The sequence below is a fragment of the Drosophila arizonae genome, chromosome 3 (assembly GCF_054131065.1).
Source record: "Drosophila arizonae isolate 15081-1271.41 chromosome 3, UAZ_ARI_1.0, whole genome shotgun sequence".
NCBI classification, from domain to species: domain Eukaryota; kingdom Metazoa; phylum Arthropoda; class Insecta; order Diptera; family Drosophilidae; genus Drosophila; species Drosophila arizonae.
This window is the reverse complement of record NC_142923.1, coordinates 24,906,157-24,920,185: the sequence shown is the minus strand read 5'-3', so window position 1 is coordinate 24,920,185 and position 14,029 is coordinate 24,906,157. Positions and strand designations below refer to the sequence as shown.

At 36.3% G+C, this 14,029-nt stretch overlaps 3 protein-coding genes across 5 annotated transcripts; 2 read left to right on the top strand and 1 right to left on the bottom strand.

The window, feature by feature from the left end:
- The first annotated feature begins 971 nt into the window (after positions 1–971).
- LOC108610804 (ATP-binding cassette sub-family G member 4) lies at positions 972–11,127 on the top strand. 2 transcript variants are annotated; one of them, XM_089465603.1, is made up of 10 exons: positions 972–1,213; positions 7,094–7,458; positions 8,825–8,995; positions 9,073–9,209; positions 9,271–9,416; positions 9,481–9,719; positions 9,787–10,197; positions 10,278–10,378; positions 10,444–10,805; positions 10,865–11,127. In XM_089465603.1, exons 2-10 carry the CDS (start codon positions 7,107–7,109, stop codon positions 11,004–11,006), a joined length of 2,061 nt encoding a protein of 686 aa, XP_089321729.1. In that variant the 5' UTR covers positions 972–1,213; positions 7,094–7,106; the 3' UTR covers positions 11,007–11,127. The 2 variants fall into 2 exon arrangements, with proteins under 2 accessions (XP_089321729.1, XP_089321730.1); XM_089465604.1 differs by lacking the exon at positions 972–1,213 and adding an exon at positions 2,184–3,297.
- Positions 11,065–13,054, bottom strand: LOC108610803 (uncharacterized). The gene is made up of 2 exons (XM_018003122.2): positions 11,328–13,054; positions 11,065–11,265 (listed from the first exon to the last, which is right to left on the bottom strand). The coding sequence occupies exons 1-2, from the start codon at positions 12,945–12,947 to the stop codon at positions 11,155–11,157; spliced, it is 1,731 nt and encodes a 576-aa protein (XP_017858611.1). The 5' UTR covers positions 12,948–13,054; the 3' UTR covers positions 11,065–11,154.
- Positions 13,055–13,150: 96 nt separating this feature from the next.
- Datp (purine phosphoribosyltransferase family protein Apf) lies at positions 13,151–14,023 on the top strand. 2 transcript variants are annotated; one of them, XM_089465605.1, is made up of 3 exons: positions 13,151–13,298; positions 13,363–13,535; positions 13,599–14,023. In XM_089465605.1, exons 2-3 carry the CDS (start codon positions 13,363–13,365, stop codon positions 13,873–13,875), a joined length of 450 nt encoding a protein of 149 aa, XP_089321731.1. In that variant the 5' UTR covers positions 13,151–13,298; the 3' UTR covers positions 13,876–14,023. The 2 variants fall into 2 exon arrangements, with proteins under 2 accessions (XP_089321731.1, XP_017858619.1); XM_018003130.2 differs by lacking the exon at positions 13,151–13,298 and having other exon boundaries at positions 13,340–13,535.
- The last annotated feature ends 6 nt before the right edge of the window (positions 14,024–14,029 follow it).

Below are 14,029 nucleotides of genomic sequence, written 5' to 3'. Positions count from 1 at the left end.
AGAAATTAATATATGTATATTAAAAACAAATAAAATCTCAATACCTGTTTACAAGTTTTCCATTACGAGTTAGATTTAATTAAAATTTATAGTTGCACAAGTAAGTATTGAATTGAACTTTGCATTATATTATCTGATTTGCAAACATTAGACTATCAATAATATATGGGAATCTAAAGTTTCACAGATAGTCAACTGATATGAACAGTATTTCAAAGTTTCCTGTTGAGCATTTTAGATAAGAATTTTAACTTTTTTTATGTAGTTTATATAATTTAACATGGTTTACGAAAATATTTCTTTGCCTACAACTAGAGAACATAATATAACAGCGAAAGGCGAGCTAAAACCCAATAATTAATTAGCCATGATTCATGAGGGGAGCACAAAGAACTTTTGACTGCATTGGTATTATGTATTGGCAGCATTGTTAAGTCGTACGATAATGCTGCTCGTATAGAGCGATCCATTGTTTAAGAGCGAAGAAAATAACAGCAAGGCCAGCTGAAGAATTTTATTACGTAGCAAGACGTACGAAATGTATATGAAAGACATACGATATATGGACTTGTGAACCCAAAGGCCGAGCCCAATATCAATGCGTTGCGTTGCCAACCGATCGCGGGTGCTGCGTCGGCCAAATATATTATTGTGGAGCTGTTATCACTAGAAGGAAAACCACAATTATAGCAGGCCCACTACACTAATAGCCAATGTGAACAAAAAGCGTTAATAGAAGCCAGCAACAAAAGCCGAACGGACTTCGTTTTCGGTTTCGCTGTGATAAAGCTTGCATTGCACACATACATACACACGCACACACACACTAGTATTCGTGCTCGCGCTCACATAGATACTCACGCACGCTCACACACACTCACACAACAGCTGAGACGCTCGATCGTGTCTTTGTGTGCGTCTCAACCGGCTGGTAGCCGCCTCCATTGGAACTCGGAGGGAATTGCCATAGCTAGCTGGGATTATTGTTTGTTTGCTGGCCGCCAGTCGCCGATGTCACATCGAAGACGCTGCTACGCGGTTACTGTGGAGCGCGCAAAATTAACTAAATAAATAAACCACAACCGAAAACAAAAAAGAAAAGAAACGAACAGAATATAATCGAGTATATAGAGTAGACTGTGAATTGTGTAGCATAATAACCAAGTGACGTGCAATATCATTATTTAACTGCGATCGTTCGAGCACGGCACGGGTAAGGCGAGCACGAATTGTTTGTATCTACAAGTTAACACAACACCAGGAACAAGAACTGTGCGCTAAAAAAATAATACACAAGAAAATTGCAGAGACCCAAATTTTAAACATTTTAAAATTGTTTTGACTTTTGTTTGAGTTATGTGAATATCATTTTTATTATGCCTGAAGAGTGAAGTCTGAGGAATTTCCCCAGAATAACAAAAAAGAAAATAATTATAAAAAAAACAATAACAAAATTTATACCTACAAAAGAATATATATATACATATATAAAAAATTGTTTTATAAAATTTTTATAATACTATATACTATACTATATATAATTATAAAAAAAACAATAACAAAATTTATACCTACAAAAGAATATATATATACATATATAAAAAATTGTTTTATAAAATTTTTATAATACTAAAAGGATATTTCATAGTAAATATTTATAATAATAAACGATAGAAAATGATAAAAATAATTGTTAATTAATCAAATAAAACTAACTAAGCTCAAAATCTTATAAACAAATTTAAGACAAAATAAAAATAAAATAAAATTTATTATATATAATTATTGAGTTATGTATCAACCAAATTAAAAACAAAAAATATGATATCATACTAAAAAAAATAAATTTAAAAAGGATAAAAAATAAATAAAAATACATACATATGTAAAAAAAAAAAAAAAAAAACAAAAACAAAAACAAAACAAAGCAGAAAATATAAACTGAATATATTTAATATAAGGCATAACCAGAAACCGTACAATTTTTTGAAGAAATTGAAATAAATAATTAAAAATAACAAACTCAACATAACAGTGATATTAAATATATTAAGTTTTTATTTTTATTTTGAAAACAACAGCTAAATAAACTAAAGAACAATTTGTATTTCGACCACCCCAAAATATATATACATTTAAAAAATGTATTCAATAAACCAATTTTCGTGTATCTATTTTTAACTCATTTAAATTATTGTTAATTAAAAAATATATATGTATAAAAAAAAAAAAAAAAAAAAAAAAAAAAAAAAACTATTTAAACGATTTGAGTTATTGGCAAAAATAATCTCCGCCCTACTCGCATACATACAAAAACTCTGAAATTAATCTAACACAAATATTGCTTAGCACACTGAATAATAAAGCTATTAATTAGCTGTCAGATCATCATTAGCAATTTGGAATGATGAATGTACATAACTCTTACTCAAAGAGTATATTCACCTTTTGCCTAATACATAGATTTGCATTTTAATGGCAATAATTCGTAATGAAGTCAAATTTGAGAAAAAAATCAAAATAAACAAATTATAATTGTGGTCTTAGAAATGATGTTCTGATTCCCAACGGAAGCAGCTGCCGTTGCTCTGCTCTCTCTGTCTCCAGATCTATTCTATTCTCCAGGTTTAGCTACCGTTTCGAGTCTCTCAACCGGTTTACTTCCGAGAGCGGAGTAAACAATAACATTGTAGCATACAGATAGATACAAAGCACACACACATGCACATATGTATATGTATAGGTTACAATTGCAGTGCGTATACACATATAATATTTCATAATATGTGGATAAGATGAATTTCGGGAATACCTTGGCAACGGGAAAAGACAGGTTTCTCAGTTACCTTCGAGTCATTCAGCTGACAAGTTTTCTGTTTTCGGTGATTTTTGCATGCAAATAATAAGAGTGAACTGCAAATAGCAGAGAAGACACGACAGTGTCAATCAAATATTGAAGTTCTGCTGATAAAGTATCAGTGCGACGGTGTGCGTCACAAGCAAATGGCGTAGTTTTTAGTTTAGCCCTTCGGCTAGCTGATATAATTATGTCTATATAGTGCATAAGTTTGTGTGAGAGTGAGATTCAGGGCATTGACATTGTGTAGTGAGCTGAGTTTTCGTTCCAACCAATTCAAGTGCAATGCCCACTAGCCGTAGTTGGGTGAGCGAGATCAACAGATAGCTAGATTCTCCGATTAATAATTCGCATGTTATTGAATTATTGAATATTTAATGGAATACATATGCAATTCACGAACAGTTGACTAGCTGCTTTTGAGTCTTGACCATGTCCAGGTAAGCTCCACTTTACCTAGCCTTGAATCTAGGATTTGGATTGGGATGAGAAAAAGACGAGGCTCAGAAAAGACTCTACTGTATTTTGCCTCTTAGGATTGTAAAGTATAGTTTCAAGTTTCACTGAAACAAGAGAACAAAAAATTTTTAAAGTAGTAAACTGAACGAGAGCAAGGACTCTAATTTTTATTTTGCATTATTAAAGAGAGAGAGAGAGAGAGAGAGAGAGAGAGAGAGAGAGAGAGAGAGAGAGAGAGAGCCATATCGAATTTTTAAATTTACTTTGATATTTTGACATTAAAATATATGAAAGTAAAAGAATCAACATTTGCCTTAAATAGAAATGAATTTTATTTAAAATTAATGTCTTGAATTAGAAGAACCTTTTTAATAGTTTTTTCTTTTTTTTTTTTTTTTTTTTTTTTTTAATTTTAATATTTTTTAGACTTTAGCATGAATTTATTAAAAGTCTACCTCATAACATTGTTTGCCTATTCAATTGATTTCACATCACTTTGCTTGTAGGGTCTTTATAAGAAATTTTGAATACTCAAATCTAAAATTTTGTTTTTCAACTCAATCCAATTAAAAAAAAAAAAAAAAAAAAAAAGAATTATTTTATTTTGATTGTAGTAGTTTTTCTTTTAAAATTTTATAATTTTTTCGAGTTGTAAATTAAAAATATATGCTATCTTCTGCAATTCTGCGGTACAGTTGAATATAAATATATATAAAATGTATATCTATTTAATTCAACCAATTATTTATATGTGTATTATACATAGTATAATCTCTATATATACTATGCATTCCAAGACCAAATAATATATGTATTACACTAGACTCTAACATATACTATATACATTTGTTCTAGTCGTATCCCAACTTTGCATATATATTTACAATATATGTATATAAATATATATACCCTAGTTTACCTTGCCGTAGTATGCATAAACTAGATGCTTGTCAGCTCTTATACTATATACAGTTAGTATAAGTATACTTTCGCAGTAGTAACTATTTTTATTAGCTCTTTTGACTTCACATATCCTGTGTAATTCCTTTGTGAAAGACTCCGTAGTATCCTCTAGTATACCCGAGCATTATGCAGTGTATATTCACATAATAGGTGATATTTTGTAGATAAGGCGTCCAGGCTGCGGGTTAAAGATGACACATGATGAATAACTCGTCATAAGGCGAAGTCAATTGCATTTACATTTAATTCACATTGTATACAGATATACTATATGCATGTATAATAATATATATACATATTTACATTTATATACACATAATTAAGCCTACAATATATGAGATGAGTTCGAACAATGCTTTTGTTTTGATTAAAATGTCGTTACATATTTAAGAAATTTATAATCTATATATTTATATGCGATTGTTTTCTACGATTACAATTGTTGCTGCAGTTGCAGTTGTTGCAGTTGTACCTTGATCTTACGGAATATATATATATAAACGCATATAATTTCTATTTAAATAATATACATCTGAATGAAGCTATTTATTAACAAATACGGCAAAAATGTGGAGTAAATTGCGTGCTACATTTACTTATATAAATATTGAATATTTTATTGGGGTTGTTGCAGATAATTTTAATATTTTTTTTATATGCTTAAGTTCTGTTGTATGCTGATTTATAAAGCAAGCAGTTCTTATTCAAATATAAAGTGTGTTTATGGAAATATATATTATATGAATAAATAAATATCTTTCCATTTATATTATTTTCTTATGAATGGGCATTTTAAGAGTTTAGCACATATTAAATATAGATAATCTATCGGATTTGCTCTTCAATTTTAGCTATTTATTAAAAGTGCATGTTGCACCTTAATTTGTTCTCAAGAAGCAAAGCAAATATCAAATAGCATGCATAATTTTTGACGTCAAGTATAATCGTCATTTGCGTAATTAAGTGACATAAACAAAAACAACGCGGCTCGAAAGCCAAAAGAGTGAAAAAAAAAACTACAAGTGAGAATTTTACAAACGGGCGTAACCGACGGCAGTAATACTCATTAATCAACAAAATTCCACGTGCTTCATACGAAGCTTTAATTCACAGATTTTATTTTTTAAATATTTATTTTATTTATTTTTATAAATATATTGTACTTTAGTTTTTTTTTTTATTTATTAGGAAAACCAGACCATCTATTGCTCTATTATTAAGACATTTTTAACTCATTACAAATTTATACATATATACGAATTTTAGTAAATATATTTTTATACATCTACATTTATTGGTAGCTCCAAATCTCTGAAAGATTCATATAAGAATGGTGCTCGTGCTTAAATGAAACAATATATACATATATATTTTTATATTTGTATGACATCAAAACTCTAGTTTCAATAAAATGAAAATGCCTTAAGTTCCTGCTGACATAGCATAAAAACCAATATACTCTTTTCACTCTGTGAATCCGAGTACATACATGTTTGAATGTAAAGCTATATAGAATATATGTGTATCTGTCTTTAAATGTTTGTATGTGTATATACACAAATTCTAAAATGAAATCTATCCACTCACCTGGCGGGTGGCAAACGTTTCGTCGCTGTAATAATTAACAGGTGCAAAGGTGAGCAGCTTACGGTAGTCATCCACATGTGTTGCGCCCATGATCCGCAACAGTTTGGTCAGAGTGCAAAATGGCACGCAATTCACATAAAAGAAAAGAAAAAAAACCCGTTTGATCAAGTTGAGCATTTTCGTAGCTGTAGCTGCGGCCAGGTAGTCGCCAGCTGGACTCTGCCCCAATAAAATGTGGCACAGCTCCATGAGCCATGACGCCCGTTGCATCACTGTGAAAATCAATCAAGCATTGCTGCAACCCACTGCTTCATGTTTGAGTCTGCAAAGAGAGTTCATAAATGAATTACAGATGTGTATATAATAGATAGTAGACTCCATTATCAAAGTTTTTGCTGAATTAGTCATAACTAAATTAGCACAAGAGGTTGAAATCTATAATTAGTGATTAGAAAGTTCTGAGGTTTTTATGGGACTTCAATTAAAAATTGTATATATAATGCAACTTGATAAGTGAAATATATTATATATTAATTTTAGCCGATTTAAACTAATTACAAATATAGATATATAGAACTAGTTCGATTTAGCAGTAAACTAAATTGTTGAAAAAGAAGCAGGTATACAGCATGACTGAATTGCTACAATTATTCTAAAATATATTTAAATATTTTAAAGTGTTGTAAATATTAAATTTTTCAATAGAATATATGCGAAAATAAACTAATTTTCCTTTTTGAGTATTAACAACTTAAGTTGTTGATTATAGATATACAAAACCATTTATCGAACAGTAACCCCAAGGGCATATAATTAACTTACCGTTTACTACTTGGACTGGACTTTCGTATCGATAGTCATTATTATATCACAGCACATGCCTAAAATATTGTTTTTATTTATAAATATATAAAAATATTTATGTACATATTTTGTATATTTAATTTGTTTAGTAATGCAGAGTTTCACAAGATGCAGTCTTAGAAAAAATATAGTTAATAAAACTATATAAATAAATATATATAATTATTTAAATATATAATAATAAAAAAATTAATAATATATGGGTCTTTATAATGATTATTAATATTATTATTTATTTATTGAATGAATTTATTTTATATTTTACATAATCTCAAAAATAAAAGAATTAACCAATCTAATAATCTAATCGATGAACGTTAATCTTTACTTTAATTTTTCATTTCGTATTTAACTTCTTTCCAGCTGATTGATCACAATGTTATCGGCGCGAGAACAGTTCTTCAATAGCGACGGCGGCACTCCCGGCATAGGCCTAGGCATTGAGATTGGGGAGAGCGGCACAGCGAAGCCCGGACGTGGTGTCTACAATTCCACCACTGTGCCCATGACAAGTGCCAGCAGCTGGCGCAATGGACAGACGAATACCACGACCACTGCCACGCCCACTGCAGCTGCATCTGCCAAGCAACCGCCCTTGGAGCCGGTGGTGGAGGCCGAGGAGGATTTCAACCTTGATACGAATGCACTATCCAACCTGCCGCCACGCGAGCCCGTGGACATTGAGTTCAAGGAGCTCTCGCTGACGGTCAAATTGGGCTTCAAACGAGGTGAGTGCCGGCATTTACGATCGTCAGCTCTGGCCACGATATGGCAGTCCATAAAAGTTCAAACACGCCCCGATAAGATTGCCAAAATAGAAAAGAAAAGGCGCTCCATTTTATGGATCCACACAAAATAGCGGCTACTTTGTGATGGAGCCACAAGAACCATAAGCGGTGCCTAGGCGCATGGGTCTCGCAGTTCAATAAACACACGAGTAACCACCTATTAGGTATTTTTTTAACAGCTCATTCTTTTACAATTGATTAGATACGACGCCCTTGCCCCTGGCCGCCCATCAATTAGTCAACAGCTATAAATAGAACAGGAGCATATCAATTTTATAGCATAGTTTGAAATAGATTATGAAATGCACTTATGATATTTATTTTAAATATTTATATATTTATTTATTTATTTTATATTTTATTTTGTTTATATTTATATGTATATGGAGATGTGATATTATATTTAATTTAGATTTATATTTAAAGTTATATTTATAGTTTATATTTATATTTATATTTATATTTCTTTTATATTTATATTATATTTATATTTTATATTATATTTATATTTAGAGTATATTTATATTTATATTTATATTTATATTTTATATTATATTTATATTTATATTTTAGTTACATATATTTACCTAAAAATTTTAAATGAGATGATTTGAGGTACCCTATCACAAAATCTTTAATATAACAATATCAAAGTCCAAGAAGCTAAAACGTGTTAAATTTTCATATCACAGTTAATATTTGGCGTGTTTTCGGTTACTANCGCTTGCAGTACGCGAATGATTATACGTTAGCACAGCGCTCCATAACGTAATTATCTCTGCTTTTGTTCTCTAATGTTTTGTTCTCTAATGTTTATCATTAAATAAAGGCCTCACCTTTAAGAGCTAATCGACTGGCGCACAATTTATTACCAGTTTTAGTATATGCTAATATATGCATTAAAGAAATAAGCCCATTAATAATTTATATTCAATCTATAATGTGTTTATAAGAGTATCTGTAATAGGCAGAGGAAGTTAGTTAATTCCTATGAAGTATAAATACTCTTACTTGTTCTAGCATACGCTGTTTGCTTCGTAGATAGAAATGAAACTAGAATAATAGCTCAAGGTATCTCCTAGCTGGGCTTTCCCTTACTTGTTTTCATCGATTCCATAATCTGTCGCTATGACTGGTCACACACTAAGTGTTAATAAATAAGATTCTCATAAATCAGATTTTCTATTGGTTTAATCTGTTTGGTTTGGTATAAGTGTAATTGACTATTAGCAGGCAAAACGACTTATTGTAGAATGATTCGATAATCAAGATGAAAACTGACGGTTTATAAATTTATGTTCAACAGGTGAAAAGGAAATTCTGCACAATGTCTGCGGCAAGTTTCCCGGCAGCCAGCTAATTGCCATTATGGGTCCATCGGGAGCTGGTAAATCGACGCTACTCGATGCTCTTTCTGGATTTAAGACCACCGGCGTCGATGGTTCCATACGACTCAATGGACGACGACGTGATTTGCGTGAGTTTATTTCAAAATGAAAATTGAAAAATATTTAATTGATTAAATATAAATATATATGTATATCTCGATCACAGCCTCATTTCGTCGCATGTCCTGCTATATTACACAGGATGATCGTCTGCAGCCTCTGCTGACGGTGACCGAGAACATGCATATAGCCGCCGATCTGAAATTGGGTGAGAATGTCAGCTACGAGGAGAAGGAGAGCAGAGTAAGCCAAAAGTTTTGCATCTTTATGAAACTTCATTCAAGCATGACTTACCATTTTCTAGATTGAGGACATTCTGTTGCTGCTGGGCCTTTACGACCACGATCAGACGATGACAGGCCGGCTGTCTGGCGGCCAGAAGAAGAGGCTATCCATTGCCATGGAATTGATTAATAATCCCACTGTGATGTTTCTGGACGAGCCCACAACGTAGGTGCACATTTTCGTCTAGTCAACGGCCATTCTCAATCTCTCGCTTTACTCTGTCCAACAGTGGCTTGGACAGCAGTTCCTGCAGCAAAGTCTTGGAGCTATTGAAACGCTTGACCACCCAGGGTCGCACCATCATTTGCACCATACATCAGCCGACTGCCAAGCTATTCCAAATATTCGATCAAGTCTATGTGCTCTCTTCCGGCAACTGCGTCTACCAGGGCGGTACCCAGAAGCTGGTGCCCTTCCTCCAGTCCGTGGATCTGCCCTGTCCTATGTACCACAATCCAGCTGACTACAGTGAGTGTCGCTTAAGACCAACTGTAAACATAGTTGACGTTTCTCTCTCCCCTCTCTCCATACTCAGTCATCGAGCTGGCCTGCGGGGAGTACGGCTTCGACAAGATCGATACGCTTAAGTCAGCGTCGGAGAACGGTAGCAGTCTGGCCTGGTTCAACAATCCGAGCGCTGTGCTGCGCTCCGAGGCGCTCATCCACAAGCATCCCATACCCAAGCGTAGTAAAAACGTTTCCCTGGAGAACACCAGCTTTATGAATCAGTGCACTGTGCTGCTACGACGTGGCTACATCAAGTCCGGTCGCGATACGACAATGACCCATCTACGGCTCTTCGTCAACATTTGTGTGGCCGTACTCTACGGCGCAATGTACGATCACTCCGGCAAGGAGGGCTCACGAGTTTTGGATAATTATAATCTTCTGTTTGCCATATTGATGCACCATTCCATGACGACGATGATGTTGACGGTTCTGACATGTGAGTAGAGATTTATTAGCAACTGAGATTGCGCCGATCGGCATAGAGACTGATCCAATTGTATTTCTCTTTAATTGTAGTCCCCCTTGAGATGACAATATTGATCAAGGAACATTTCAATCGTTGGTATTCCCTGAAGGCCTACTACACAGCCATGACGCTCTTGGAAATACCCATAACAGTAATTACCATAGCCTTAACTAGAGAGGAAAGTCTAGTATATCTCATGTCTCACCTGTTTTCCAGTTTATCAGTACACTCCTGTTCACGGTCATAATTTATTGGTGGAGCTATCAGCCCATGGAGTGGGTGCGCTTCTGGATGTTCTTCGTGATCAGTTTGCTTGTTGTGTTTGTGGGTCAAAGTTTTGGATTGATTATTGGCGCCTGGTGCAATGTGGTCAACGGAACTTTCCTTGCTCCCGTGCTCACTATTCCCATGATGATGTTCGCCGGCTTTGGCGTCACTTTGCGAGACCTACCCAGCTACCTAAAGTGGGGCAGTCACATATCCCATTTGCGATATGGTCTCGAGGGCTACATAGCTGCCATCTATGGAATGAATCGTGGGGTTTTGGACTGCAACGAGGCGCCCTACTGCCATTATAGGTAAGGAAGTAGATCAGCAGCTGACGAAGTGGATTACTTAACATCTTACACTCTTACAGATACCCAAAGAAGTTCTTGGAGGAGATTGCCATGTCGGGCGATCAGTTCTGGAACGATCTCATGGCGCTGAGCATAATGCTGCTCCTCTTCCGTGTGAGCGCCTACTTTGTGCTCAAGGCCAAGCTCAAGTCGATCCGATGAGCGCTGCCATACCAAGAAGCAAACTTGCCCACTTGTATTATATATAAATTGTTGAAAATTACGTTTAGTGTTAATTTTACTAAATTAATTACATTAATAAAACACTTGTTAATTAAATCTATAGCACGTAGACTCTATATCACACGTTTCAATTGTTCACGCCTTGTGCTGCCTGCTTTAGCTCCTTCTTGGCAGTTGCTGTTTGCTCCAAAAGCTGTTGCAGCGCTTGAGCATTGGATGCCATCTCACCAGAATGGAGCTGAGGAGAGATTGGAATTAGAATTAGATTGGCTTCGCTGAAGATTAGGATCGTTTACTTACCAGCACAACGCGCTGACCCACCGCTTCCAGCAGTCTCCGCTTCAAGCGCAGCAAGGAAGTCGCCGATCGACTGAACTTCAGCGTCTGTTGTGGCGTCAGCAGCTCTATAAAGTATATGCTGGCTTGCTCGCCTTGGGTCTGGACACGCAGGCTGGGCAAATTGATGCCGGTAATGGGGCATACCAAGTCAACGCCTTCCACCTCGGAATCTGCGGACAACTGATTGGCGTATGCAGTGAGATCCTCACGCTGACTGAGCAAATAGGCGGGCGCACGGGCGAGCTCCTTGAAGGCCTGCTTCGTCTTGACGTCCGTCCAGGCGGGATGCTCTATGGCCACAGCAGATCGCAGCACAGTTAAACGGCTGTCCACTTTGGGTTGTGCGCGCTGTCGCTGATGTTGTGCGGCCTTCAGCTCCTCGGCCCCGTCGAACAGCTGCTTCGAGTGGTGACCCAGAATAACCAAAGAGAGACATGCATCCACTAGTTGGTCGGGAAAACGGTCATACTCGCCGTTATTCAATTTACGTAATGCAACCACTTCCAGTTGTCTCAGCTGCTCCGCAGTTAAGCTGCAATTCAACTGTGCGCAGCTCCAGAGGAATGTGGACACGTCCTTGGCACGCAGTTCACCGGGATTAAAACTCAATAATCGTTCCACAAGGGCCTGCATGCATTCTGGCTGATCCCACAGCATCTCAGCAAAGTACGCAAATATGTGTGCCAAGCCTCGCGGCTGAAGTTTTGTTAGCTGTGTGGGCTCCAGGCAAATGTTCTGCAGATGGTGGCAGATTCGCTCGTCGTGCACGCGTTGGAAGCGCAATGCCTTCACATAGCAAACAAGCAGCGAATCATCCGGAACGCTATCCCCGTCAAGCTTTAAGTTCAGAATTGCATCCACCAGGGCAGTCTCATAGGCCTGACGCACTTCACCGGTCACCAAAGTCGAAGTTTTATAGGCAGCATTACAAACTAGAGCCAGATCCAGAGGAGTTAAGTTCGCCAAGTGCTTGCCAAGCTGCGTCGCAAGCAGCGTCTCCAAATCAGTTTGCTGATATTGCTTCTGCAGGCCTAAATAGAAACAGATTTGCAGAAAACGCTGCTTGCTGCCAGCCGCTTCCTGCACCAAACGTCGCATGGCCGCATGATAGAAATCGATGCGCCTCAGCCAATTTGGGATGAGAAACAGAAATGCATAGAGCGTCTCCAGCACAGTGGAAACGTCCATTTTGTCTAGTTGTGCAGTTGCATGCGCATCCAACACATTCAAGGCCTTGGCATACATGGCTGGTACTGCATTCGAACGATAGCTGGATGCATGTATGATTAGTGCCGGCAGCTGTGAAGCTTCTGTCTGCTGCACGGAGCGTCGAAAGTAATGCTCATCCGTGATGGGAAAGTAGTCCGAATAGCGAATTTTCGTTGGTGGCAGCACGTGCTCCTCGCACTTGTAGCGGTCGATGGCTATGTGCTTGGCAAAGCGGGTCAGCAGCGTACCGGTCTCATCTGAAGTGTCTCGCAATACATCCCTTACCGAGAAGGACGCATAGCATCGCACCTGGTTTAGCTTTCTGCTGTTTGTGATTGATGCGCACGTCAAACGACGCAATAAAGCAAACATTTCTATTGCAACTTGTATATTATTTATATAACTTAATTTATCAAACACAACGTGCTCGGCTTCAATCTATGTAAACTAATCAGCCAGTGTTGTAAGCGGTGCAAAGCGCGCATTTTTTGAATACAAGCGTTTTTTTGCACATTTTGTGCTGGTGGTTGTCTCGGCTAAAAAAAAATACATTTTGCAATACAATTTACATTTACAAATAGCAAATAATTTGCAGTAGTTGCTTTAGCATTACAAAATAGGTATTCTTAAAATTAGACAACCACAAACACAATCGTTTAGAACGGCTATTATTTTTATTGATTTTTAAAAATTCAGTATTTAAATTAATTTATTCTATGCCAGGTCAGTAACTACAGAGCGTTAATTTAAATTACTTTTCAACACTTATAAATTAATTACGAGAAAGATGGGCAAAAGAGCAGCTGGATTTGTCCTTTTTCGGCGCCTATGTGGAGAAATCCAATATTTACTACTAAAAGCTTCATATGGTGATTTTCACTGGAGCGCCCCAAAAGGGCATGTGGATCCTGGTGAAGATGACTTTACTACAGCGCTGCGCGAAACAAAGGAGGAAGCCGGGTAAGTGCATATGAAACAAAGTGTAGCTTTTTGACCGTTAATTATACTCATTTTGGATTGTAGTTTCGATGAAAAGGATTTGATTATATACCGCGACACGCCACTCACTCTAAACTATGAGGTCAAAGGTAAACCAAAGGTTGTTATCTATTGGCTGGCAGAGTTACGGAATCCAAACCAAGAAGTTATTCTTTCCGAGGAACATACAGAGCTTAAATGGCTTCCAAAGGATGCGGCGAAGGAATGTGTTGGCTTTAAGGACAATCAAGTGATGATTGAAAAGTTTCATGAAATGATTCTGAACGTGGATAAGAATCGCACCAATTGCGGATGCCCGTAAAAATACCAAATAAATAGTGCTGTAAACGTTGTCAGTTAATGGCAGCATGACGGCATTCTGCAACACTATTTTTAAGGCATCTGTAGATTGATTTTGTTGTGAGAAACTAATCAAAAAAAGGCATTGAATAAATTTTCTAAAAACGGCAGCAATT